At 57.8% G+C, this 25,138-nt stretch overlaps 4 protein-coding genes across 13 annotated transcripts in view; 3 read left to right on the top strand and 1 right to left on the bottom strand.

Moving 5' to 3' along the window:
- The window catches only part of CARM1 (coactivator associated arginine methyltransferase 1), a 40,322-nt gene extending 27,453 nt beyond the window's left edge, over positions 1-12,869 (top strand). For 2 of the 5 annotated variants that reach the window (XM_079915566.1, XM_079915570.1), the window contains 12 exons: positions 422-526; positions 2,390-2,500; positions 3,571-3,748; positions 5,911-6,001; positions 6,183-6,264; positions 10,438-10,523; positions 10,723-10,812; positions 11,258-11,395; positions 11,486-11,575; positions 11,672-12,015; positions 12,253-12,321; positions 12,484-12,869. In XM_079915566.1, the coding sequence (XP_079771692.1) occupies positions 422-526; positions 2,390-2,500; positions 3,571-3,748; positions 5,911-6,001; positions 6,183-6,264; positions 10,438-10,523; positions 10,723-10,812; positions 11,258-11,395; positions 11,486-11,575; positions 11,672-12,015; positions 12,253-12,321; positions 12,484-12,626 (1,527 nt within the window). In that variant the 3' untranslated portion in view covers positions 12,627-12,869. The remainder of the gene's footprint in view (positions 1-421; positions 527-2,389; positions 2,501-3,570; positions 3,749-5,910; positions 6,002-6,182; positions 6,265-10,437; positions 10,524-10,722; positions 10,813-11,257; positions 11,396-11,485; positions 11,576-11,671; positions 12,016-12,252; positions 12,322-12,483) is intronic. The other 3 variants (XM_079915568.1, XM_079915569.1, XM_079915567.1) reach the window with 3 other exon arrangements.
- Positions 12,870-13,050: 181 nt separating this feature from the next.
- On the bottom strand, positions 13,051-18,723 carry YIPF2 (Yip1 domain family member 2). 6 transcript variants are annotated; one of them, XM_079915621.1, is made up of 10 exons: positions 18,647-18,688; positions 18,421-18,481; positions 17,495-17,649; positions 17,326-17,406; positions 16,309-16,396; positions 14,932-15,048; positions 14,677-14,843; positions 14,417-14,599; positions 14,198-14,329; positions 13,079-14,101 (listed from the first exon to the last, which is right to left on the bottom strand). In XM_079915621.1, exons 2-9 carry the CDS (start codon positions 18,449-18,451, stop codon positions 14,216-14,218), a joined length of 936 nt encoding a protein of 311 aa, XP_079771747.1. In that variant the 5' UTR covers positions 18,452-18,481; positions 18,647-18,688; the 3' UTR covers positions 13,079-14,101; positions 14,198-14,215. The 6 variants fall into 6 exon arrangements, with proteins under 6 accessions (XP_079771749.1, XP_079771748.1, XP_079771746.1 ...); XM_079915619.1 differs by having other exon boundaries at positions 13,084-14,101; positions 18,637-18,723; XM_079915623.1 differs by having other exon boundaries at positions 13,051-14,118; positions 14,422-14,599; positions 18,421-18,675.
- A 49-nt stretch (positions 18,724-18,772) lies between these two features.
- On the top strand, positions 18,773-20,825 carry TIMM29 (translocase of inner mitochondrial membrane 29). The gene is made up of 2 exons (XM_079915642.1): positions 18,773-18,968; positions 19,045-20,825. The coding sequence occupies exons 1-2, from the start codon at positions 18,875-18,877 to the stop codon at positions 19,731-19,733; spliced, it is 783 nt and encodes a 260-aa protein (XP_079771768.1). The 5' UTR covers positions 18,773-18,874; the 3' UTR covers positions 19,734-20,825.
- Positions 20,826-21,724: 899 nt separating this feature from the next.
- LOC307183302 (GTPase HRas-like) lies at positions 21,725-23,164 on the top strand (the record flags this gene model as incomplete). The annotated part of the gene is made up of 4 exons (XM_079915641.1): positions 21,725-21,835; positions 22,002-22,192; positions 22,298-22,457; positions 22,934-23,164. The coding sequence occupies 4 exons, from the start codon at positions 21,725-21,727 to the stop codon at positions 23,132-23,134; spliced, it is 663 nt and encodes a 220-aa protein (XP_079771767.1). The 3' UTR covers positions 23,135-23,164.
- Positions 23,165-25,138: the final 1,974 nt, after the last annotated feature.

Genomic DNA, 25,138 nt, shown 5'->3' with positions numbered 1-25,138 from the left:
GCCTGTTGTCTTACAAAGAGACCCCACAGCACCTCACCTGCCTGGCGCTCTGAGTTCTAGGGTTCTGTTTGACCCACTCCTCCACTTCTTTGGGGCCCCTAAGATGGGGCAGGTGGCCCTTGATCCCAGAACCCTGCGTGTGGCATATCCTGAGTTCTCCTGGGTGGCTTCCAGGACCAGGTATCAACCAACTGTGTCCTTTGGCCACAGTGACGGTGGTGGTGTCCTCCCTGGGGGCTGCCTCTAGCTTCCAGCTCCCTCTACTGGAGCAGGTAGCCGGGGAGTCCAGGCCAGCAAAGGGGGTGTGGCCTCCCCAGGGAGATCTCTGCCCGAAGTGGACCCTCCTCTGTCACAGCGTCGGCCAGGGCCTCGGCCGTCTGTCTGCTGCGTGCCCTGTGCCATTGGCATGTCTCTGTTCCAGTTTTATGGCTACCTGTCCCAGCAGCAGAACATGATGCAGGACTACGTGCGGACAGGCACCTACCAGCGCGCAATCCTGCAGAACCACACGGACTTCAAGGACAAGGTGAGCGGGGCCGGCTGCATCCACCCTGCTGCCTTCCTCCCTCTCCCTCAGGCTCCGTGCCCACCTCACTGGCTCAGTAGCCTCTATTTTTTTCCCCCCTTTGTTCATTGATTTTATCTTTAATTTTTTCAGATTGCAAAAGCAAAATCTACTTTTTGTAGAAGCCCAGTGTGTATCAGATGGGCGTGAAAGGCCTCTGTCATTTCCCTCCAGAATGACCACTGCCAACAGTAAAGCTCTCTTCTTCCAAAATTTTCCCCATGCGTATACCAGCATATATATTTTAGGGTTATAGTCTTTTTAAAATACAGATATACAAAATAGGATTATTCTACATTCGCTTCCTGCAAAATACTTTTCCCCCACTTAATGTTGTGTCGTGGCATGTACTGTTAAGTTACGTGGAGGTAGTGTAATCTAGTCACTTCCCTAGGTGAAGTCACTTCCCTAAATATATTTAAAATATATTTAAATCTTTTTACTGTTACCAAGTAGTGAGCAGTTGACCCTTGAACAGCATGGGTTTGAACTGCACTGGTCCACTTATATGCAGACTGTTTTCGATAGATAGGAGCAACTGTGCTACACGGTCCACAGTTGGTTGCATCTGCGGCTGCAGACCCGTAGATATGGCGGGCCAACCGTATGGTTATACTCAGATTTTCTACTGGGTGGTGGGGTTCGCGTCGTCCCCGACTCCCGCATTGTTCAAGGATCAACTATATACTCGTGATTAAAAAGAGACTAGAGTATATATATTCGGAGGTGAAATTTTATTCTGTTCTCTTCTCACGGCCTAGAGTTTGTTTTTCCCTTTTAACCACATGAAAGCTTGTGGTTTTCTCGACATATCTAGGGGACTCTCCACATGATCCACGTGGATCTATGTCATCCGGCGCCTTGGTGATACACTCCCCCAGCATTGCTGAGAATCCCCTCAGGTGACTGAGCCTCCCGGTCCCAGGGCCTGAGCCCCACAGGCTGGGGAGGAGTCATCCTCGACACAGCGGCCATCCCTATGCCCTGGCGGCTGGCGTGGGCAGCACTGGGGCAGTGTTTGGGGCCCGGGAAGCCCGTGTCCCTTCAGCACGGCCTCTTCCAGCTCTCCCAGGACGCAGATCCATTTCCTAGTTCATCCAGAGCTCTGAGAGGCACCCGAGGCCCTCCCACCCGACAGCACCAGCCCCCCTGCTGGGCGCTCGCCCTGTGCCCCACCACCGCGCCCAGAGCAGGCCTCCTTTAGCGCGTGCGCACCAGAAATGTTTATCCTGATTCCGCTTGTGTGCAGAAGCAGTCAGACGAATCCAGACTGTGGGACAGTCTACCACACACTAGCCGGGACTCCTCCCAGAGCCTGTGCTCTGGGGCCCAGCAGCCCTGGAGAGGGCACCCGAGTGGGAGCTTTCCCCGGGGCTCTTCCCAGGTTGCGGGGTTGCCCTGTGGGGCCTGGGGTGGGAGGCTGCCCTCCTCCTGCTGGCCGCGTGGCCCTGGCCAGTCAGCCCTGCGTCTCAGTGGTTCTGCTACGGGGCTCAGAGGTGTCCTTACCCAGTGAGCACTCATTCCCACGTGCTGCATAGACAGCCCATTCCTTCTTGAATCGGGTCTGAGAGTGTGTACTGGTCTTAACATCCTAGCTGTCCTCAGAAGTCCCACTCTACCACCTTCGGATCCAAACTGCAGGCTCCTGTGGCTCTCAGAAAGCACCCTCGTGGGCAGCTGTTGGTGTAGAGGGGAAGCAGGCCGCAGGCCGGAGAGCGTGCTCCGTGGGTGGGTCTGCGGGGAGGGAGCGCCCCGTGACACGCACATCTTTACGATCACGTCACTTTACCACTAATTTGTCCTCACTGCCCCCTCCTCCCTCAGATTGTTCTTGACGTCGGCTGCGGCTCTGGGATCCTGTCGTTCTTCGCCGCCCAGGCTGGAGCGAGGAAGATCTACGCGGTGGAAGCCAGCACCATGGCCCAGCACGCCGAGGTCCGTGGCCCTCGGGGTCCCAACCTGTCTCTGTGCCCCAGCTCTGTGCCTGCTCCAGCCTGGGGAAGCCAGCCCTGCTGGGAGCCCCCAGGAGACCTGACCCCCGGGTCCAGGGGAGCCTGGGAATATCATTCTCTACTTTGGTCTCTTGTCCCCGAAACTGAGTGGTTTCGGGGGGAGGGGCTTGCTGGGCCTGAGGTAGTCTCCCTTCCGTGACAGATGGCGGCCCACCGGGTTCAGGGGTGATTCGGGGCCTTCAGGAGCTTGATGGACTGGTGCTTCAGGGGTGGACTGTGCAGTCACACAGACCAGGGTGGGATCTCGGCCCGGGGCAAGCCCCCCACCTCTCTGAGCCCCACCTGAGAGGTGATGACAACAGGATTTCATTCTGTCAGTTGATGCTTTTTTGGCACTGAAGCCCTCATTCACAAAGTTGAAAACCTAAAAGCTACAAAGGTAAACAGTGAGGATGCTTCCCTCCCTGACCTCTGGCTCCCAACCACCTAGATCCCCCCCACTGGAGGGAGAGAGATGTATGCAGAAGCTCCCCAGAGCCGCTCCATGAGCCCCCATGGGCTTCTCCACCCGCCAGCTCCCACACGAATGTACACGCCACCGTCTTGCACCTGGCTCTGCTCTCTTTATGATACGTCTGTGTCATCGTGTAAAGAGCTTCCTCACTCTTTCGAGTGGCTGCAGAGCATCCCTCTGCCTGGACGAACCATTGTGTGTGGAGACACAGGCTGTAACTGACACTGAGGCTGCTTCTCAGTCCGTAGCACGAACGCTGCACCGAATCCCCTGTACGCGTGTCCCCTCTCCGTGTGAGGTCACGTCTGTAGGGCAGATTCCTAGCATTGGAATCGCTGGGTCGGAAGGTGTGTCCAGCTTTAGCTTTGGCGGCTGTAGCAAGGCCTACTTGTCCTCGTCCCCAAGGTGACATCAGGAGGCTGCGGAGCTGCAGGAGGGGCGACCTGACAGGGAGGCAGAGGGGAATCTGGTGGCCGAGTGTGGACGGAGGCCCTCCCCCGCGAGGACCCCCATGACCCCTGTGGCTCGCCCGCCCTCAGGTCTTGGTGAAAAGTAACAACCTCACGGACCGCATCGTGGTCATCCCCGGGAAGGTGGAGGAGGTCTCACTCCCCGAGCAGGTGGACATCATCATCTCGGAGCCCATGGGCTACATGCTCTTCAACGAGCGCATGCTCGAGAGCTACCTCCATGCCAAGAAGTACCTGAGGCCTGGGGGTGAGTGTCCCTGCTGGTGCGGGCCACTGCCCGGGTGGGCGTTCCCTGGGCCCGAGGCCAGGGGTGCGCACCTGGGGGCCCCTTCAGAGAGCCCCTGGCTGCCGCTTAGTCAGCACGGGTGTGGTTCAGCTCCCCACTGGCCTGAGCTGGCGGCCTGGGGTACAGAGGGCATCTGGGCCTTCACCCCTGCTCCCTACCCAGACCTGATCTCAGCTGGCTGGGCCCCAAACGAGGCCACGTGTCCACTTGCCCGGTCTGCTCGGTCAGGGTACGGAGGGGCTTCCCTCAGGCCCGCAGAGAGCCACTGGGCTGCCTCTGGCATCTCATGGCCCATGGGGGACAGTATCTGGCTGGGCTGTGGTCGGAGCAGGACATGTTCTGTGGCCGGCACCTTCCCCGAGGAACTGCCCTGTCGTCTTCATTCCTAGCGTTGTAGACCCTGCCCTCAGCCTGACAGACTCCTGCACTCATCACCATGGGGTGGGGTTGTGTGTGTGTGTGTGTGTGTGTGTGTGTGTGTGTGTGTAAGAGAGAGAGAGTGGGAATGGGGGTTGTGTGTTGGGGGGCAGCTGATGGCTGTGGTCTCCTGTCTGTGTCACTACCTGCCTGTCTGTGCTCTGGGGTCATTGGGTCACTGTTGACACCTGCTCATCTGTGTCACTGATGGTCTGCTCTGTGCGTGGCCCTGAACATCTGCCAATGTGTCCGTTTCTCTGCTCAGTTCTGGGCACGTTCTGAGTAGTTCTGTACAGGAAAGGGGCTGTGTGTGTGTGTGCGTGTGGTATAAGACGACCCCCGCCAGGGCAGAGCACGGGAGGTCCGTGCACTTGCGGCCCCATGGAGGGCAGGGGAGGAGTTGGTCTGTGGGGAAGGACCTGCCTCAGGCTCCACTCCGAGAGGTGGGAGGTAGGAGGTGGCTGCCATTCCCCACAGCTCTGTCCTGCGATCCAGGTGTGTGGGAAGCCAGGCTGCCCCAAGGCTTGTCCTAGACCTGCTCTCATGCTCTGCCCTGTTGATGGGCCAAGCTAGCCGGGGGTGGGGTGGGGGGGAATTGGGGGGGGGTGGGAGTCGGGGGGGGTGGGGAGCAGCAGCCCTAGCAGGATGTGGACTCCTCCTTATGGGACGGAAGGACAGACAGGAGTCAGGCTCCAGTGGGCAGCTGCATACTCATCCCACTGGTCAAGCAGCCTGTCCGGGATGAGGCCTGGGGCTAACCTCTTCCCCTTCAGCCTGCATGAGTGTGGCTTCATTCCATCTCAGGAAGCTCTTTTGGGGGATTAAGGGAACCCTCCCCGCAGCTGCACAGTTTTAGGTGCCTTCAGGGCTGGGGGCGCTTTTCCATGATGCTCTGGGGGGCTGATGGGCTCCTCCTGGGCAGGGGGCCTGGCTTGTGGCCTCTGGGCCAGTGAGCCCCTCCCTTCCCCACCCCAGTGGCTACAGCTGAAGGAAGGCTTGAGAAGGCAGATTTGCAGCACCTCAGGTACTCTTCCCTGGAATAAGAGGAGGGAGGGAGGCCCACATCTGGAGGCCAGGTGACTTGGGGCCCTAGACTCTAGAAGTAGGCGGGGCCTCCTGAGCCCTGGCTCTCCTTGTCACTGGCTCTGACTCATCTGTCTGTTCCTTGAGTCCCCCTCTCATTTCAGGCCATGCAAGTGGTCCACCCTGCCTGCCAGAGCCTGGGCAGTCCTGCGGTGGGGATTCAGCTGGGGCCCATGATGCCATAGCCTGGGGCTCACCCTTGCTCTGTCCACAGCACTTTCCTTTGCCTTCCCTGCTGCACGCCTTTCCAAGAGACACGGTCTGGCTGACGGAGCAGGGCCCCTGGAGGCCTGGCCACACCCCAGACACTGCTTACTTACCCCTGAGGCTCTGGCAGGTGCTTTCCTGTCTCCCAGCCCTTGTAATGGGACTTGAGGCCAGGCCCCCCTGCCTCCCTGGCTAGCTGTACAGGTTTAGTGAGGAGGTGTACGTCAAGTATTCAGTGGCCGCTGGCAGAGTAGGTGCTCAGTATCTCTTCATTGCCTGAGTGCATGAATGAGTGAATGATGAGTGAGAGGCTGGGAAGGCCCAGAGCTGGGGTCCTGGGGCCCTTTGGAGGCTCTGCCAGGTCCTGCTGAATGTCCCACCCTGACGCCAGCACCCCTCCCTGCCCCCACTCCCAGGAAACATGTTCCCCACCATTGGTGATGTCCACCTCGCACCCTTCACGGATGAACAGCTCTACATGGAGCAGTTCACCAAGGCCAACTTCTGGTGAGTGTGCCCCTGGGTGTCCTGCCTTCTCAGGGATGGCCCCACCTTTCTCTTATTCCTTATCCTCAGTAGGACTTAAAAGACTTGGGCTGGATGAGGGCCAGCTGGGAGAGAAGGCAGGCTGCCCCAACTGTGTCCTGCTGCTGGTGACCTTGCCATGGGGGGCGGGGGCTTTCTGCAGGTACCAGCCATCCTTCCACGGAGTGGACCTGTCAGCTCTTCGAGGTGCTGCGGTGGACGAGTATTTCCGGCAGCCTGTGGTGGTGAGTGGGGGCACCCAGGGCACTCACTACCACAGTAGCACTGGGCATGGCCCTCCTCTGGGGGGACAGGAGAGGGGCATGGGCTTTCCTGTAAGGCCTTATGCAAGCTGTGCAGCACTAGGCAGGCCACCGTTGCTCTCTGAGCTTCTGCCCCTGCACGGAGCTCTCACACAGGGATGTTGGGAGTTAAGTAGCAAAGCATGTAGAGTGCTTAGCGCATAGTAAGCACGCAGTAACGTGTTTACTGTCATTAGATGAATTGATCCTTGGTGAACTGATTTTATTTGATTGATTTTAATTATTGAGATTTTTGAACTGATGTATAGACCCATGGTTCAAAAATCAAAGAAGTATAAAAGTGGAAAGCCTCCCTACGTCCATCTCCAGCCACAGTTCTTTTTCCTATAGGCAAACAGTCTTTGTTGTGTGTTTTTCTAGAAGTCTTATATCTAAATGTGCGTATACAAATATACATATATTTAACCTTTTCTCCTTTCAAAGTATAGCATAACCAACATATTGTTCTGCCTTAGTTTGTCTGTGTTCAGAGGATATACACTGTATGATTTTGGTCCTTCGAAATTTGTTGAGAGCTGCTTTATGCCCAGTATGTGGTCTCTCTTGGTTTATGTTCCCTCTGTGCTTGAGAAAACTGTATACCAATCACTTGTTGTGTACATTGTTATATTAATATCAGTTCGGTCACATTGGTTAATCATGTTGGTCAAGTCTTCTCCCTCTCTACTGTTTTTTTTGGTCTGCTTCTCCTATCTACTACTGATTGTAGATTTATTTTTCCATTTAGTTCTGATAGTTTTTGCCTTATTTTTTTTGACATTACTGTTATTAGGTGCATTCAGGTTTAGGATTATTTTTATATCTTCCTGTTGGATTGATCCTTTTGTCACTATAACAAGTGTCTTTTCTTATCTCTAGTAGTACTTCTTGCCTTACAGTCTTTTTTTTTTTTTAGTTTATTTATTTATTTATTTATGGCCGCATTGGGTCTTTGTTGCTGTGTGCGGGCTTTCTCTAGTTGCAGCGAGCGGGGACTACTCTTCGTTGCGGTGCGCGGGCTTCTCACTGTGGTGGCTTCTCTTGTTGCAGAGCACGGGCTCTAGAGCGCACGGGCTCAGTAGTTGTGGCGCACGGGCTTAGTTGCTCTGCGGCATGTGGGATCTTCCCAGCCCAGGGCTCGAACCCGTGTTTGCTGCGCTGGCAGGCAGATTCTTAACCACCGTACCACCATGGAAATCCTTACAGTCTATTTTTTTCTGACAATAGTTTAGCTACTCAGGCTTTCTTTGGTTAATCTTTATAGGATACATACTTTTCATCCTTCTTCTTTCAGCCTTCTTATAACCTATTACTTAAGGTTTACCTCATGTAAATATCATATATTTGGGTTTTGTTTTTTAACCAGATTGACAGGTTTTTGTCTTTTAATTAGAATATTTAGACCATTTGTATTTAATGTGATTACAGCTCTTTATGGCTATAAATCTATCATTTTACTATTTTTCTATTTATCCTGTTGTTTCTTTTTAACTCTTTTCTTGCTTTCTTTTGTTTTAATAAGGTATATATTATTTATCCCCCTCTTGATTGTCTTTCACTAGTTTTGGGAGACTCTAGGGCAGCATCTCTCTTTTTTTTTTTAATTAATTTAATTAATTTATTTATTTTTGGCTGCGTTGGATCTTTGTTGCTGCGCGCAGGCTTTCTGTAGTTGCAGTGAGCGGGGGCTACTCTTCATTGCGGTGTGCTGGCTTCTCTCGTTGCAGACCACGGACTCTAGGTGCACGGGGTTTCAGTAGTTGTGGCTCGCGGGCTCAGTAGTTGTGGCACACGGGCTTAGTTGCTCCGTGGCATGTGGGATCCTCCCAGACCAGGGCTCGAACCCATGTCCCCTGCATTGGCAGGAGGACTCTTAACCGCTGCGCCACCAGGGAAGCCCAGCATCTCTTTAAACACTACCTCTGTCCCATTCTCTTTCTTCTTTTGGAACTCTGATTATGTATACATTAGACCTTTTCACCATTTCTCAGATGATTCTTATACTCTTTTCTATACTTATACTTTTCTATCCCAATTGCATAATTTTCATGTTTTCTCCTTATCCATCTCCCAGTTCCAATCCTCTCATCACTATGTCTAATCTGAATTTTTTTTGTTGTTTTTGGAAAAAAAAATTTTGTGTGTGATGAGAACTTTTAGGATTTACTCTCCTAACAACTTGCATGTATAACGTACAGCAGAGGTAATTATATTTATCATGGTGTACATTCCATCCCTAGTACTTATAACTAGAAGCTTGTAGTTCCTTTTGACTGCCCATCCAACTCCTCCTCCCCCATGGTTTTCTAAAATTTCAGTTCTAGAGTTTCATTTTGCTTATTTTTTTTTTTTATTATTTCAGTTCTCTGTGAAATTTGTTCACCTTTTTTCCTTAAACATGTTAATTCTAAGTCTCTGATCACTTTTAGTATCTGGATAAGTGGTAAGTGTATTTCTGTTTTTTCTTCTCCTGGTTTTTGGTACTTTGGTTCTGTCTCTTGGTATGCCTGGTCATTGAATGCCAGAATGAAAAATTATAGAGGCTCTGGATGATGTTTTTCTTTCCAAGGATTCGTTTTTGTTCAGGCAAGAAGCCATAATGACAGATTACCTTGGTCCTATGAGGCATTTAAGACATTTGGAGGTTGCTTTTCAGACTCTGCTTAACTGGCATATCGCCCGGTTTCCCTGTAAGGCAGCAGTTCTCAAACATTTTCGTCTCAGGACCCTTTTACATTCTCAAAAATGTAGGATCCCAAAGAAGTTTTGTGTGCATTGTATTGATTGATGTACCGTCAATATCTATTGACATTGAAAACTAAACCCAAGAAATTTAAAAATACACATTAGTTAATTTAAGGATAACAATAAAAACCCATTACGTGTTAACATAAATAGCATTTTTAAAAAGAAAACTATACTGCAAAACTTTCCAGCAAGAATTAGCGACATTTTAAATTTGCAAATCTTTTTAATGGCTGGCTTAGCAGAAGACAGTTGGATTCTGCTTTTGCATTCAATCTGTTGTGGTATCACAGGTGAGTGAATGAATGAAAAGGGCAGAAAACAGTGTTATATGGTGAAAATAGTTTTGACCTTGAGGGTGCTCTGGAAGGGACCTCATTTTGAGAACCACTGCTTTAGGGCATAGTCTTCATGGTCTCGGTGAGCCTGGTGGTTCACAGGGCCCCTTGTTCCATACTCCGAGCACCAACATGGTGCTGAACCTTTCATTAGCTTTTTAATCTCATAGAAGTAGCTTTCTGCTTGATTTCCCTACCCCCATCCCACATGTAGCTCAGGAATTGGCAAATGCCACGAAGTGAAATCACGGGCAGACTGTCCACCTCAAATTTCCACATTTCCGTTTTCTTTAGCATCTTGGCCCCTTGAGTGCTAGCTGCCTTGGTAATCCCGAACCCCCATTTTGCTTTCCCCACCCAGGGAGGCTGCTGAAAGGCCCCGTCCCAAGGGGAAAGGCACAGGCCGAAAAGCATCTCTCCTCTCTCTAGGATCTTGGCCCCAAAGCTGTAGCTGCTGTGGTCGCTCTCCAGTGATTTCAGACAACTGGGGTTTTTTTCCTTTGTTTTTTATTCAGTTCGTATAGTTCTTGGCAGCAGTGTTAGTCTGATAAGAAATCTCCGTCATGGCTGGGAGTGGACGTCAGTGCACAGTTCTCTAACTTTTTCTTTTTCTTTTTTTTGTGAACTTGTTTAACAGTTTACCTTAGAGATCTTTCCCCATCATAAACAGCCTCTTCATTCTTTTTCATGTACATAATCTTTTATTGTTGGGCCATTACTTGTTTCATTAGATGGTTTCCAGCGTGTCGCTGCTATAGGCAATCTGTAACTGCATGTGTAAGTTTGTACATGTGCACGTAGATCCGTAGGTTAAAATCCCAGAAGTGGAACTGCCAAGTCTTTAATGCAGATGAATGGTTGTCATTTTGCGAGCTGTCACCTAATTTCCTTCCATTGTGTTGTACTAATTCCCCCTCCCCCTAGCATGTCTGAGAAGGGCAAACTGGTTTTAGCTGAGTGGCCTAGGCGCCATGGCCAGACTCAGGACTTCACCCCGTGCCTGAAGTCAGGTCACACCTCTGATCTCTCCCAGGACACATTTGACATCCGGATCCTGATGGCCAAGTCTGTCAAGTACACGGTGAACTTCTTAGAAGCCAAAGAAGGAGATTTGCACAGGTACTGGCACCCATGCCCTGTCCTCCTGGGTCTGGCTCCTGCTGGAGGTCAAGGCCGCAGCCGGCTCCCTCAGGCAGAATTCTCCTCCCCAGGGCAGGCGGGCAGGGCCCTCGAGACTCAACACCCGAGTACCCCTCTTCTCTCCTGGCAGCCCCTGTTCAGCTAGCTTCCCCAGCAATCACTGCCCTTTGCCTTTCAGGATAGAAATCCCATTCAAATTCCACATGCTGCATTCCGGGCTGGTTCACGGTCTGGCCTTCTGGTTTGACGTCGCTTTCATTGGCTCCATGTGAGTGTAACAGGGCAGAGCAGGTGGCCCCTGCCCCTGGCCCCAGGGACTTGCCTGCAGTTGGGAAGCCCAGGCCTGGCTGGCTCAGATGATGAACTGGGGGCTGCGAGGGCAGGACCCGACTCCTCTGGGTTCCACTGTTTCTTCCAAAGGCAGCAGGCGCTGGCCTTCAAGCAGTAGGCTGTTGTGGCAGGGTGGGTGTCTACCCTGTTCTGAGTGACTGTTCTTCATGGGACCTGACTGTGTCTCTTGGCATGTATGTCAGGGTGAGTGGGTGCCCCATAGCTGTGGGGCTGTGTGTTAACTTCCTGGACAGCCAACCTGTCTCGGCTCCAGGGCCCCAGGGGACCCCTGGGTGGCAGGGCACAGATGCCTGGGGAGAGCTCAGGGTGCACAAGGTGGGGGCTGCAGCCCGGGCAAACGCATGCCTCTTCCTGCTTGGCAGAATGACCGTGTGGCTGTCCACGGCCCCGACGGAGCCCCTGACCCACTGGTACCAGGTCCGGTGCCTGTTCCAGTCACCACTGTTCGCCAAGGCCGGGGACACGCTCTCAGGGACATGTCTGCTTATTGCCAACAAAAGGTGTGAGCTGCTGGCCGGGGCTAGGGGAGGCAGGGCTCCAGTCCATCCATGCAGCCGGCTCATGGCCGGCCCCTCCTGCCTTCTCTACAGACAGAGCTACGACATCAGTATTGTGGCCCAGGTAGACCAGACAGGCTCCAAATCCAGTAACCTCCTGGATCTGAAAAACCCCTTCTTCAGGTAGGATGGGCCCTTGGCCTGCACGTGGTGGGAGGGGGCGTGCCCCTCCTCGCCTGCAGCCCCTCAGCCCTGTCGACCGGTCCGTCTCTGCCACAGATACACAGGCACGACGCCCTCCCCGCCGCCTGGCTCCCACTACACGTCCCCTTCGGAGAACATGTGGAACACCGGCAGCACCTACAACCTCAGCAGCGGGATGGCCGTGGCTGGTGAGCAGGCCCGTGTGTGGGTGGGGCAGGTGCCAGTGTCACTTCCTGGACACACCTGCCGGTGCTTCCTGAGTGAACGCTGGCAGTTCTGGCCCCTCGAATCCCTGCCCAGGACACTGTCCCCCGCCCCTGACATGTCCCTCCCCGGCACAGGGATGCCGACCGCCTACGACCTGAGCAGTGTTATTGCCGGCGGCTCCAGCGTGGGGCACAACAACCTGATTCCTTTAGGTGAGCGCATGGGGGGTGGGCGCGCTGGGGCGAGCTCAGGCCTTCGGCCTCACCCCCTTTTCTTCTTCCCGGGGGCTGAGGTCCCCCGCGCCGTTCCTCTCTGCCTCGCTCTGCCAGCACCGCGCCCACACTCCCCACATCCGAGTGTGAGCACCCACTACGCCAGGCACGTGGGCCGGGCGGGCTGGGGGCGGTGACACCATCTCCTTTCCTTCCTTCCTTCCTCTTGCTGCGCAGCCAACACGGGGATTGTCAATCACACCCACTCCCGGATGGGCTCCATAATGAGCACGGGGATTGTCCAAGGTAATGGTGGGCGGGGGGAGCAGGGTCCCGCGGGTGTGAGGGTGCCCACCGCCGGGCGCCCGCCTGCCCTCTCGCCTGCGCTCTCTCTCTCTGACTCTGCCGTGGGTCTGGGCGGGCGAGGGGGCAGAGCTGGCTCCTCAGTGCCCACACCCCGCCCCACAGGGTCCTCCGGTGCCCAGGGCAGCAGCGGCGGCAGCTCCAGCGCCCACTACGCGGTCAACAGCCAGTTCACCATGGGCGGCCCCGCCATATCAATGGCCTCGCCCATGTCCATCCCAACCAACACCATGCACTACGGGAGCTAGGGCCCTCCGGAGTGGAACGGACTGACAGCACCAGGAAACCAAATGAAGACCCTGCCCACCCCCCCTCCACCCGGGTGGCTCTCACCCTTGTACCGGAGAAGCCCAAACACCCGCTCACAGCCCTCTTTGCTATGGGAACTTGAACACTTTTTTACACGATGTTGCCGCCGCCCCCAGCCCGCTGCCCGCCCACATCATCTTGGCCCTGAGCGCGTGTCGCTGCCATATTTTACACACGATCGTGTCGTGGGAGCCCTGTTACCCGCTCCTGCCCTCTCCACCCTGACCTGGGTTTGAAATCTTCTGTAACAGGTGTGTCCGGGCCTGACAGCTGCAGGCCTGGCAGGGAGGGAGGGGAGCAGCTGCCGCCCGCGCCCCCCCTACCCCCCGCCATCCCCCGGCCCCTCAGGCCTGCCCCCTGCCTGTCTCCAGTGGGAAGGCAGTCCTGGCCAGGCGGGGCCTCCCCTTCAACTACCAGGCCTTGGTCACAATGGGCGTGACATGCTGCTTTTTTTAATTTTATTTTTTTACGAAAAGAACCAGTGTCAATCCACAGACCCTCCGAGACATCAGGCCGGCCGAGCCGAGCCAGCAGCCCCTCTCCCCGACTCAGAGGCTCAGTGGCGAGGGGCAGCCCTGCCGAGTCTTCAGGATGGGGCGGGGCCGGGCCTCTGGAGCCCCTCGGCCCCCTCCCACCAAAGGGTTCACCTCACACTTGAATGTACAACCCACCCGGCTGTCGGGAAGGCCCTCCGTCCTCGGCCCCTGCCACTTGCTGCTGTCCTGTCCCTGAGCCCCTGCAGGTCCCACACCCACACCAAGAGCTAGAACAGGTGGCCTCGTGGGCCCTGGGGGGAAGGGTCACTGTCAGCCGCTTGAGCAGACACAGAAACCTCAAGGGTCTGTCGTGGAAGGCATCCTTTTTCCTTGTAGCTAACGTTAGGCCTGTGTATCCCCTCCAGTATTTGTAGATGCTCCAGTCCCTACTACTATGATGGCATTTTGGCCCCTCCCCAGCCTGGGAAGGGGCCTTGCAGGGACCTCTCCAAAAAAAAGAAAAGAAAAAAAAACCTAATAAACAAGGAAATGTATGTTTCAGCACAGGCAATTTTCTTCTACTTCTGCTCCCCGTTTCTAACACCCCAAAACTCGGATGTGGTGGAGCTCAGGCTAGGCCCAAGGCCCACTAACTGGGCCCCCCAGGAAGAGCAGGCACAGCCGTGGCTGGGGTGGCCCCCTGTGCTGCCCACCCATCCTGGCAGGTGGCCTGTGGGGCAATGGCTGCCCTGGAAGCTCCCTGTTCTGCCCCTCTCCCGCCTTTATATAAATTCTTTGAATCACCTTTGCATAGAAAATAAAAGTGTTTGCTTTGTAAGAAAAGTCTGGAAAGTAGCAAAATCATCTCGAGGTCTCAGGGGAGCCTTCAGTCACCGTCTGGGGGGCAGGGCAGGCAGAGGCACCCCCTTATGTTGGGCCTGAAAGAGAGAAACTCCTAGGAGTGGCCCCATGACTTCTAACCTTGGGATGGGGGCCGGAGACCCCCTCAGCCACAGCTGGAAACGGTTCCTCACCTGCGGGCTCCAGTCTTCCTAGGCTGCTGCGGACCTTGGTGGGGGCGGTGACAGTAGTACGGTTGGGGGCTGAGATGTGGCCTGGTGGGGAGGTGCTGCGGGCTCCAGAGGTAGCGGCTGGAAGAAGTAAAACTGAACCGAGAGAAGCCTGGGTGAGCATCAGAGCCAGCAAGCCAACCCCTACCCCAGGCCCAGCCTGTGCCCACCCCAGCCCGGTACCTTACAGCCCGTGGCCAGGAGGGCGTGGAGCAGCACCACCACGGAGAGCAGCAGCACAGCCGCCCACCGGGTGTCCTCACGGACAACGGGCCAGAGGGTGAACACCAGGCCCGCGGCTGACAGGGCCAGGGCCAGGGCCCCGGAGAGCCACTGCAGCCATGGGACAGGGATGAGCCACAGGACCTGGGGACGACACAGGCAGCTGCTACTAGGTTGTCCCCGTGGTGCCTGGGGCCCACCCGTCCCTGAGCCCCACTCACCACAGTGGGGATGAAGACAAAGAGGGAGTAGCCATAGACGCACACCGTCTCCAGGAAGGTGTAAGGCCCCATGCGCTCCCGGACACCCTTGCGCCACTGCAGGAAGCCCCACAGCGCCAGCGGCACGAGCCACGCGTAGCAGTAGATGGCGGTGCCGGCCACGGTCACTGCGGGCAAGGCAGGTAATCGCCCCTGGGCCACGGCACCGCCCCCCCCCCCCCCCGCCCGGTACCAGGCCTTGCCCACTTCACTTACCTTTGTGGAACTGGGGGCTGTAGTGGATGGAGGGGTCCCTCCTCTGGGCCAGTACCAGGGTCAGGTTGCCGGTGACGGCCAAGACAAAGGCCAGTGTGGCACAGATCCAGAAGGGGCCTGCGGGCGGGGCATGCTCAGGGTCCCAGGGTGGGACCTCCCAGGACAGGTGACTCGTCCCATCTTGTCCCAGCCTCTTCCCAAGCTCCGGGCTGCCTCCACCCCCTCCGCCCCCCCATCGACCCGACTCATCGACCCGGCGTCACACCAGCAACAAACTGGCAGCTGAATCCAGTGCTGGCGCCCAGCACTCATCGATGGCCTTTGACATAGCTGACGCCCTCCTTCTGGAAACACTCTCCATGTGGTTCCCAGGACTTTACGTTTTTGCTTTTGTCTCATCTCACTGGCAGCTCCTCAACCTTTTTGACTCCCTGAGCTCTTTAACAGCGGGGAGCCGGCCTGGGGCCCAGTCTTCAAACCTCTTCTCTGCATTCATTCACCCCTTGTGTGATCTCGTTCAGCCTCAGGGCCTTATGCCACCTCTGTGCCGACGACCCCCAAATGTCTCAAGTCTGGGCATCTGCCCTGAACCTGCAGCTCCTATTCAACGTTCCCACTCCACCCCACCACACTCACCCTTTCCCCCCGAGTCGCACGCCTTTCCGCATCAGTAAATAGCAACTCCCGCTTTCTGGTAGTCCAGCCAAAAACTCTGGAGCCTCCTTATCTCCTCTCCTTCCACCCCACATCTGACGTGCTGGCTTCATCTTTGACGTGTGCCAGAATCCAACACCCGGCGCTCTCCACCCCAGGCCAGGCCCATCATCCCACGCTGGACCTCAGCAGTCGCCTCCTCCCTGGTCTCCCAGCTTCTGCCCTCCCCCCACTCCGCCCCCGCCCCGGGCCCAGAGCACCTAAGGACACTTAACTAAGATCCCTTCTCACCACAGCATAGGAGGCCTGTGTGATCTGTCCTGTCACCTCTGTGGCCTCCTGGCAGCTCACTCCAGTCCAATGACAGTGCTGCCCTGCAGTGCAGGCCTGTTTCCACCACATCCCACTTCTGTAATTCTTCCCCGGGGTCTCCCCACACCCCGCCCTGACACCAACCAGGCTCATTCTCTCACCCTCCTCAGAGGGGTCTTCCCTGACCAACCCGTGCGAAATCACAGTTCCCATCCTCTAAACCCTGTGCTGCTCTCCCTAGCCCCAACGCCCTCTGCAGCCTCATTTGGCTCTATCTCCCTGAACAGAGTGTAACTTTCACGCTCTCCGTGAGTGATTCTGCTTTGTTCTCAGCTGTATACTGGGGCCTGGCACTCAGTCCACATTTGCCCAATGAATAATCAAATGAACTGAATGCACAACCTCACTCACCATACAGGTCTGGCCGATTCCGCAGATGGTGCCGTACAAAGTTGTGGCCGGGCCGGGGCAGCAGCGAGCCTTTGATCCGGTCCAGGACCTGGGGAGCAAGGCCGGGGCCTAGGATGGAAGCCCGCCTGGGGCTCTTCACCACCCAGGAGGAAAGGGGTCAAGCTCCTCAGGGGCTCCTGTCTTCCTATGGCCTGGAGCCCGCCCCTTCCCCGGGCAGCCCCCACTCAATAGCCCAGTGTCCCACCACTCTAAAGGACGCTTCAGGGCCTGCCATCTTCTTCTTTGCTTCCTCTGCCTCCAGCTTGGCTGCCCCGGACTCCCCTTTTGGCTCTTTCCCCCCTCCCCATTAACAGTCGTCAACAAGTCCTAGTCCTGGGCGTTCTCCTTCCCCCATCTCTCCCAACGTGTTCCCTACTCCGCAGCCCTGGTTTATTACCATCTCCCACCCTGGCCTGGGGCCTCCGATCCATGTTCCATGCTACTCAAGCGTCTCCTGCTCTAAACCCTTCCATGACTCCCCAGCACCCTTAGGATAAAACCCAGACTCCTTAACATAGCTCATGAGGCCCTTGGTGATCTGGCTTCTCTCCGCCAGTCCCCCACCTCACTCTCCAGCCTGAGTGACAGGTAGCCTCTGCAGTAGTGTGTGCCTTCTCTCACCTTTGGTCCTCCGCATGTGCCGTTCCCTGTGCCTGGAACATACTTATGCTTCCCTCCACTCTTCCTGGCTAGGTCTGCCTTCTCCTCTAAGTCTCAGCAAATTCCTCACCTCCTCCAGTGGGCCCTTCCCTAACCCACCATATCACTTGTGTCCCCCATGTTCCCAAGAGTCCTGGTCATGCCACGTCCTTGCAGCACACACAGTCACACCTACCAGCCTGGGTAGGAGCTCTTGTTCTCCCAGGTGCATATTGCCAGCACTTGCCCAGGGCCTGGTGCACAAGAAGTGCTCAGTGACTAGTGGCTGAACCCCAAGCGTGACTCCAAGTCCCATCCCACCAGCTTTCCCGGCCTGACCTGTGAGGTGTCCACGTCAAAGAAGCTCTGATAGTAGCTAAAGGTCCAGAAACCAGGCTGCTGCTTCTCCTCCTGTAGGAGCTGCACAGTGCAGGCTTTCAGCACTTGGGGGGTGGCAGGGGTGGGTGGCTGGGACAAGGGGCAGGGCACGGGGACTTATGGGACTCACCGCGGTCTTGTCACTCTCCTCCACCTCGTCCTCAGCTCCGTAGCTGCCACCTGAGTCCATGGCCACAGCCACGTGCTGCTGGGGAACCAGCTGATCACCTCTGGTGGTGGCCTCATTTGGGGTCTGGGCCAGCAGATTAGTAGCTTCCTCGAACTCTGTCAAGAAGGCATACGGGACACAGGCATATTTGGGAGTCAAGACAATTTGGTTTCGGGGCTTCCCTGGTGGTGCAGTGGTTAAGAATCCGCCTGACAATACAGGGGACATGGGTTCGATCCCTGGTCTGCGAAGATCCCACATGCCGCGGAGCAACTATGCCTGTGCGCCACAACTACTGAGCCTGCGCTCTAGAGCCCGCGAGCCACAACTACTGAGCCCATGCGCCACAACTACCGAAGCCCACGTGCCTAGAGCCCGTGCTCTGCAACAAGAGAAGCCACCGCAATGAGAAGCCTGCGCTCTGCAGCGAAGAGTAGCCCCCGCTCGCCGCAACGAGAGAAAGCCCGCACACAGCAACGAAGACCCAACACAGCCAAAACTAAATAAATAAATAAATATATCAAAAGCAAACAAAACAATTTGGTTTTGCCCACTGCTCATCTAGGGGCCAACGCTAACCGTAACCACCTGGGTGTTCACCCCCAACTCAGGGCACGTCTTCCTCAACTCTGGTGAGTGGGAAAGAGGTGTGTCCCCTCCCTTCTAACATGGGCCCGCAATTGAGGGCTGGTCCTGGAATGAGGTGGCGGCTCGGGTTTGAGGCCTGAGTTTAGGGCGGGAGCGGGATTCGAGTTAGGGATGGGTTTCATGCCTGGGCCGGGGTTCACAGCTGACTGGGGTTCGGGTTAGATCTGAGTTGGAACCTGGATGGGAGGTTCAGGCCAGCGGAGGGGGCAGGAGTCGGGCCCGGTCGCGGATGCACTCACCGTGGAAGGCCAGCTCGTCTGCCGCTGCCATGGTCGCTCAGGGCCGTCACCGCATCCCGCTCTGAGGACAGAGGCCAATCAGGCCCGCCCCCGACCTCTCTCGGGGCCCCTCCTGGAGGCTAGCCTCAGCCCCGAGCCCGGTCTGGCGGCTAACCGCACCCACCGGGGCGTGAACTCGCCGCTCCTGCCCCACAGGTGCACCCACAGCCCCCTCACCTTCGGCTACCTCAACCGGCGGGGCCCCGGCTCTCTGCGCCTGCGCAACCCGCCTGCCAGCCACAGACGACCGTACTCCGATCTGACAGGAACATCCGGCGTCGGTCCGTATTCTACCCTCTTCCGATGGGAATCCACTTCCGGCAGTGTTGACGCTTGCGCAGAAGAGACTCCCCGGGCCTTCTGCTTCGCCTACCTGGCGTTTCTCTTCGGAGTACGGACGCAAAGCCGGAAGACAATGGCGGCGGCCGTTCGGAAGAGATTTTGGCCCCGAAGCCGTGCAGAGACTGGTGACACTGCGGCCGCAAAGCCCGGCGTGTGGGCACGGTTGGGTGAGTAGCGGCGGGAGGCGGCGGGGTGGGCGGCCGCAGCGGCCGCACCGCCCTCACCGCGCTTCTCTCCCCTCAGGCGCCTGGGCCCGCGCGCTGCTCCGGGACTACGCTGAGGCCTGCGGGGATGCGGCGGCGGCGGCGAGGGCCCGACCCGTGCGGGCGGCCGTGTACGTGGGGCTGCTGGGTGGTGCGGCGGCCTGCTGCGCCCTCGCGCCGAGCGAGGCGGCCTTTGAGGAGGCGCTGCTCGACGCGTCGGGGACCCTCTTGTTGCTGGCGCCCGCCACGCGCAACCGCGACTCGGAGGCGTTCGTGCAACGGCTGCTCTGGCTGCGGGGTCGCGGCTGCCTGCGCCACGTGAGCCTGGGTCTCTGCTCGCTGGTGTACGAGGCGCCCTTCGACGCCCAGGCCAGCCTCTACCAGGCCCGCTGCCGCTACCTGCAGCCCCGCTGGGTCGACTTCCCGGACCGGATCCTGGATGTGGGCTTCGTGGGCCGCTGGTGGGTTCTGGGGACCCGGATGCGCGACTGCGACATCAATGACGACGAGTTTCTGCACCTGCCGGCACATCTGCGCGTCGTCGGGCCCCACCAGCTGCACTCGGAGGCCAACGAGCGGCTCTTCGACGAGAAGTTCAAGCCCGTGGTGCTCACCGACGATCAGGTGGACCAGGCGCTGTGGGAGGAGCAGGTCTTGCAGAAGGAGAAGAAGGACCAGCTCGCCCTGAGCCAGGCCGACCCGCTGGTGCCGTCGGAAGTCGCGAGATGAAACCCAGACCAGCCTGGGTCCCGATCGGGCTCTGAGCCCCGGCAGACTGTTGGCCCGGGATTGTGCAGTTGGTGCGAGTGAGCCTCAAACGCGGAGTGACGGAAATAAATTATTTGCACTGTTCTCTCCCTGCGTTTTCACAAAATCGGGGGCCTCCCTCTCACCTGTTGATTGTGAGCTGACGCTAATTCAGAGCCTCCTTGGTCTAGGAGTTGGGGAGAGCAGAGCGGCATGCCACGTCATGTTCAGCACTGCCAGAGTTAGCAAGGAGCATTAGACTGAAATAAGCCTTTTTTCACTGGGCTTCACAGCCTGAGGTATCACAGGTGTTAGGTAACTCCCAAGTTCTACGAAGAACTTTGAGACTGACCTGGGATAGGTCAAGTGCCCTCTCCACACCTCAGATTCTTTTTCTGTAAACGGGAGCACAATCTGCTCGGGGTGTTAGCAAAATCAGAGACCACCAGAATGCACTTGGTACCTAGCAGGCCCTCGCGGTGTGCAGTGGGGCTGAGTGGGGAGGATTGCAGCTCTGACTCCACACCCTTCCTGCCTGCCCCTGGGAAGGGAGCACAGCTCCCCAGCTTCACCTGCAGCCCCGCAGGGCCGCCCCGGGAAGTGCTCAGTAAACGGAGGCCCACAGAGCTGGGAGCCTGGGTTCGCTTCTCTCTCAGAACAAAAGGATGCTTGGCTATAACAGGAACGTTTTCCAGTTCTCTCTTTTTCTTTTCATACTTAAGTAGCTTGAATCACTTCAGCTTTCCAGGCCAGTCCAGGAGTTGGCCTCTAGATGTCCTCAGGGGCTGCAGGAGCCGGGCCGGGCGAGGTGCCTACTGTCCTCGCCAGGCACGCGGGGGCACAGGTGAGACACGGGCAGAGGTGCTCTGGTCTGCCTCACCCAGGCCAGCCCCTCTGGCTGTGTGTCCCTGGCCCTGTCTTCCGGGACCCCACAAGTGTGCTGGGTGCCCCCGAGAGGAGGCCCGCCCGTGATCATGGGGCAAGGCAGGCCTCCCACCCGCCAGAGCCCCATGGACCCCTGCGAAGAGCTCGGGCACCGCATGGCCATGACACACACCAGGCGGGCCTGGAGTTTAGAAAATCACTGCCCACTGACCCTGCAAGGGACCTCCTTCTTTAAGTATCACAGAATGGGGACACCCCAGCTAGGAGCGTTGGCCCCAGGCCCTTTTCCTTTCTTACCTGTCCCCTGTTGCCACACCTCCTTTGAGTCTTTTCCTGTGATCACCTTCTGCTTCCTGGAGCTCTGGCCCCCGCCTGCCCACCTCGTCACCTGCCTTATGTTTTCCAAACTTCTTCTGGCACTGGGGCCTCGTGGGTTTCCCTTTATTTCCCCTTTATGTAGATCTTTTCCTTGGAGCAGAGCCCCATCCTGCCAGGGCAGGGATTCTTTCTGTCTGCCTGTCGCCCTCTGCCTGGAGCAGCACCTGGCGTGCAGTAGGCGCTCAGTGAATACTTGTCAGATGCACCAGCATGCCAGGTGGGGGGTGGCTGCAGCTGCTTGTCGGCTGCCACTTGCCAGTCCCGGCACACTGCTGTGCCCTCCACTGTGGCAAGGCCTGTTCTCGTGGGGACACTGGTATCCTCAGCCCGCGGCACCTCCAGTTCAGGCTTTTTGCCTACCCAGCAGCTTCTAATTCAGGTGCTTGCTTGGGAGATGCTCTCGGCTGTCTGCCCTGTGTTTGGGGGGGCCGGCTCCCTGCTTCTCTCACACAGTCATTAAGTGTAGCTGGAGGTAGGACCACCCCCCCCACCTCTGGGCTGGAGGTGCCACAGATGAGCGTCTGGGCCACCCTTCTGGCTGGGGCCCCTGTTACCTGTCTGGGCACAGAGGGCAGGCCAGGCCTGGGCATGCTGGCGCAGGGAACTCAGTGGGTGTGCCCTGTGTGGTCAGGCCGTGGTGCGTGAGGCTTCCTTGGCGGGCGGGACAGGAGACCACTGCAGTGCCTTGTGCTGTGGTCCCTTGAGGACTGATGACGGAGTATGAGCTCACGGTGGTGGGTGCCAGAGGCGTGGGGAAGAGTGCCCTGACCATCCAGCGCGTCCAGAACCACTCTGTGGATGAGTACTTTCCCACCATAGAGGTGAGCCGACCCGGCTCCCGTCCACAGCCCAGCTCCTGACACGGGCTTGTCTCCCACCCACACTGCAGGAGGGGTCTCCTTGTCATTGGTCCTGGGGGCCATGAGAGGAGCGAGGGAGGGTCCCAGCCCTGGAGGGCCGGCTGTCTCTAAGCAGTGTCCTCCCCAGGACTCCCACCGGAAGCAAGTGGTCATCGATGGGGAGATGTGCCTGCTGGGCATGCTGGACACAGTGGGCCGGGAGGAGTACAGCGCTATGCGGGCCCAGTACACGTGCACCCGGGAGGGCTTCCTCTGTTTGCCGTCAACGACGCCAAGTCCTTCAAGGGCCAGATCCTTCGAGGACATCCACCAGTACAGGTGAGCTGCCCGGCAACCCTCGGGGGCCTCCCGTCCGCTCTCTGCGTGTCCCGGGTGCAGCCGAGCCCACAGCCCACCGGCCAACTCACACCTTCCCCCTTGCAGGGAGCAGATTGAGTGGTTGAAGGACTCGGACGACATGCCCAGGGTGCTGTTGAGGAACAAGTGTGACCTGGCCACGTGTACCGTGGAGTGTTGGCAGGCCCAGGACCTGGCCCGCAGCTATGGCATCCCCTACATGGAGACTTCGGCCAAGAAGGGCCAGGTGAGCCGGAGCTACCCCCCGCCCCGCCCAGGGGCAGCTCCCTCGATGCAGAGCAGCCGCTCTGGCTCTGGCTGTAGCTCCAGGACCCTCTGGGACCCTCTGTTGCCCAGCAGCCCCTCATGCTGTAAGTCTCCCTGGACGTCAGGACAGCGAGGAAGGCCAGCGTCTGGGTCTGGGCCGACACAGCTCCCGGGGGATGTGGAGGTCCCTAGAGAGAGCTGCCCTGACCAGGCTGGAGCGGTGACCCTGGGGCCCCAACCCCTGTACCCCCAGAGCAGCAAGGAGGTCCCAATCGGCCCAACCCCCCAGGAGGCCGTGGGGGAGTTGCTGAGGACAAGCCTCCCAACAGGGTGGCCCTGGGGATCAAGACGGGCAGGGCCCAGCTCCCCGTTTGCGGGGCGGGGTGAGGAAGGGGCTGGGGTTCCACTTGAGGCCAAGGCGGTGGTCCCCACAACGAGCTGGCCCCCTCTTGCCAGGGCGTGGAGGATGCCATCTACAAGCTGGAGCACAAGAACCGGCAGCACAAGGTGAGCAAGCTGGGCCCACCCACCCCACAGGGGTGGCCTGGGCTGCCTGAGCTGCAGGGCCTGCTCTCCCAACTGAGGCACAGGCGACAGGCGTGGAAGAGGCACCCGCAGGGAGGATGCAGGGAAGGAAGCTCCGGCCCGCCCAGGTAGGTGACGGAGGGACCATGGGTCTGCCGGGACCCCTTGCGCAGACTGTCGTGAACTGATGCCACTGGCCCCCCAGCTATCACTCTTCTCAGCCCCATACTGGCCCACTGGGCACATGCTGAGTCACTGTAGAGAATCTGATGGGCTTGACCCTGGTGTTGAGCTGAGTCTGGGAGGCCGTTGTGCGTGTGGCCCCCCAGGAGGCATGTGGGAACCTCAGCTTGGTCCTGCTGGTGGCCCCTCTGTCTCTGGGGGCCCCGGGTGCGTCCTGCAGAGACCCCCTGGGTGCTGCAAGAATGGGCCAGTCTAGCACGTAACACATGAAACTTTATTCACCTTCAACCAGCAAAGGGGGAAACTAAGACAAAGGGTGTCCCTTCCTCTGGGAGGGAGGCTTTCATAGGGAAGGGCTCTGGGGGCGGGGAGCTCATTTGGACTCCGGCTGGGGTCGTATCTCCTGAGTTTTGGGGACCCTGAAAGGCAGTAACTGACTTTGGCAAAGGCAAGGGTGCAGCCTGTTGGGTCCAGCCCGCCCAGAGTGCCCTCTGCTCTGCCTTGTGGGGCCCAGATGGCTCCGTGGGCTCTGGTATCGGGCCAGCCCTGCCTCCTTATGTGTATGGGGGTGCGGTCGGCCCACCTGCCCCTGCCACCCCCTCGGTGGAGGTGGCCTGTTGCTCCCAGAGCCACGTCAGGTCACCGAAGTGTCCTTGTGGGGCATGTCTAGGCCCCAGCTGGTCATGTGCGGCTCCGAGAGGGCCCGCCTAGCGTTGGGCCAGAATTCTGGACTGGCCCGGGTGGCCCCTTTAGGCACCATTCTGGCTGGCGGGGTGCTCATGGCGCGCCTGCCCTCCCGGGGCCCAAATGCAGGCCAGGCCAAGCCCTTCAGGGTCAGGACCTTGTGCCGTGCAAGGGGGGCACCGTCCCGCGGGAAGGCCAGCGTGAAGCAGCAGGGCGTGTCGCTGGCTTCCCGGGGCCTCGGGGTCACTGTACTCACAGTCACCTTGTCTTCTGGAGGCCCCTGTGTGTCCAGCTTCTCTGGGGACACAGACGTCAGGGGTTTGTAGGCACGTGCGCGGCCTTGGGGCAGCTCTTGGGGCGCTGCCCTGGCTCCGCTGTGGCCGTGCTGGTCACTGCCCCGGGAGGGGCGCTGGCTGCAGGTGCCACAGGGCAGGAGGAGCGTCCTGGGCCTGGCAGCGCTGTCTTCAGCAGGCTGGGCAGAGCCAGTGGCAGGGGGCCTCAGTGGGGTTGCAGGGCCAGGCCTGTCGTACGGCCCTGGGGGTGGTCCGGCCAGGCGCTGCAGGGGAAGGGACCCAGCCTTCTGGCTGAAAGCTGATGTCCGCGGGCCACTTGCCTGTGGCCTCATGGTTCACTGGGAGGTTTGGGAGGGAATTCCATCGCCGTGGCAACAGCCAATCCTGAGGGCTGTCCCGGGCTGTGGACCGGCAGGCCAGATGTGGAGCTGATGTTCCTTGAGGGAATGTTCTGGAAAGAGCAGATGGGGTGGGGGCTACCTCCCTTGGGGCCCCACAGGAGTCTGGGTTACTGGAAACGTTCATCCCTGCTAAGATTTCGATTAATAATGTGGCATCTTCAGGATCAAAACTCAAGTTTCATGACAACAGCAATGCTTGTTAGGCCTCGAGCTAATTGTTAAAAAATCTTTCCGCTGCGGCGAGCACCTGGCAGCCCCATCAAGTGCGGGTCTCATCAACCCAGGAATTAGGTGCTGTTTCTGTCCTGAAACGTGGAGTCTGCACCCCAGCCTTTCTGCTCAGTCTAAGATTGGGGAGCCCCCTACATCATCTCTGTGACCCTGTGCGCCTGCATCCTTACCATCGCGTAGAACCCCCTGGAAGGGGCAGGGCCTGGGCGCGGGGATACTCACGGTGTCATACACGGAGTAGGCTGCCAGCACGTGGAACAGGGCTTGCTGCCTGGGGAAGGGCACACAGGGGTGCTTGTTTCATGCTGATGCTCTTGGTTTCATATTGTCTGACAAACCCTCAT

The sequence above is a fragment of the Stenella coeruleoalba genome (genome assembly GCF_951394435.1).
Source record: "Stenella coeruleoalba genome assembly, chromosome: 3".
NCBI classification, from domain to species: Eukaryota; Metazoa; Chordata; class Mammalia; order Artiodactyla; family Delphinidae; genus Stenella; species Stenella coeruleoalba.
The sequence above is the reverse complement of the archived record's forward strand: the minus strand, read 5'-3'. Positions and strand labels throughout refer to the sequence as shown.

Coding starts and splice junctions, on each gene's coding strand:
- YIPF2 (XM_079915623.1), bottom strand. CDS start 18,451: ATGGCAGCGGCAGACGAGCTGGCCTTCCACG. Junction 17,407..17,494: donor AGGAGAGTGACAAGACCGCG/GTGAGTCCCATA, acceptor TGCACTGTGCAG/CTCCTACAGGAGGAGAAGCA. Junction 15,049..16,308: donor GAATCGGCCAGACCTGTATG/GTGAGTGAGGTT, acceptor CCCCGCCCGCAG/GCCCCTTCTGGATCTGTGCC.
- TIMM29 (XM_079915642.1), top strand. CDS start 18,875: ATGGCGGCGGCCGTTCGGAAGAGATTTTGGCCCCGAAGCCGTGCAGAG. Junction 18,969..19,044: donor CGGCGTGTGGGCACGGTTGG/GTGAGTAGCGGC, acceptor CTCTCCCCTCAG/GCGCCTGGGCCCGCGCGCTG.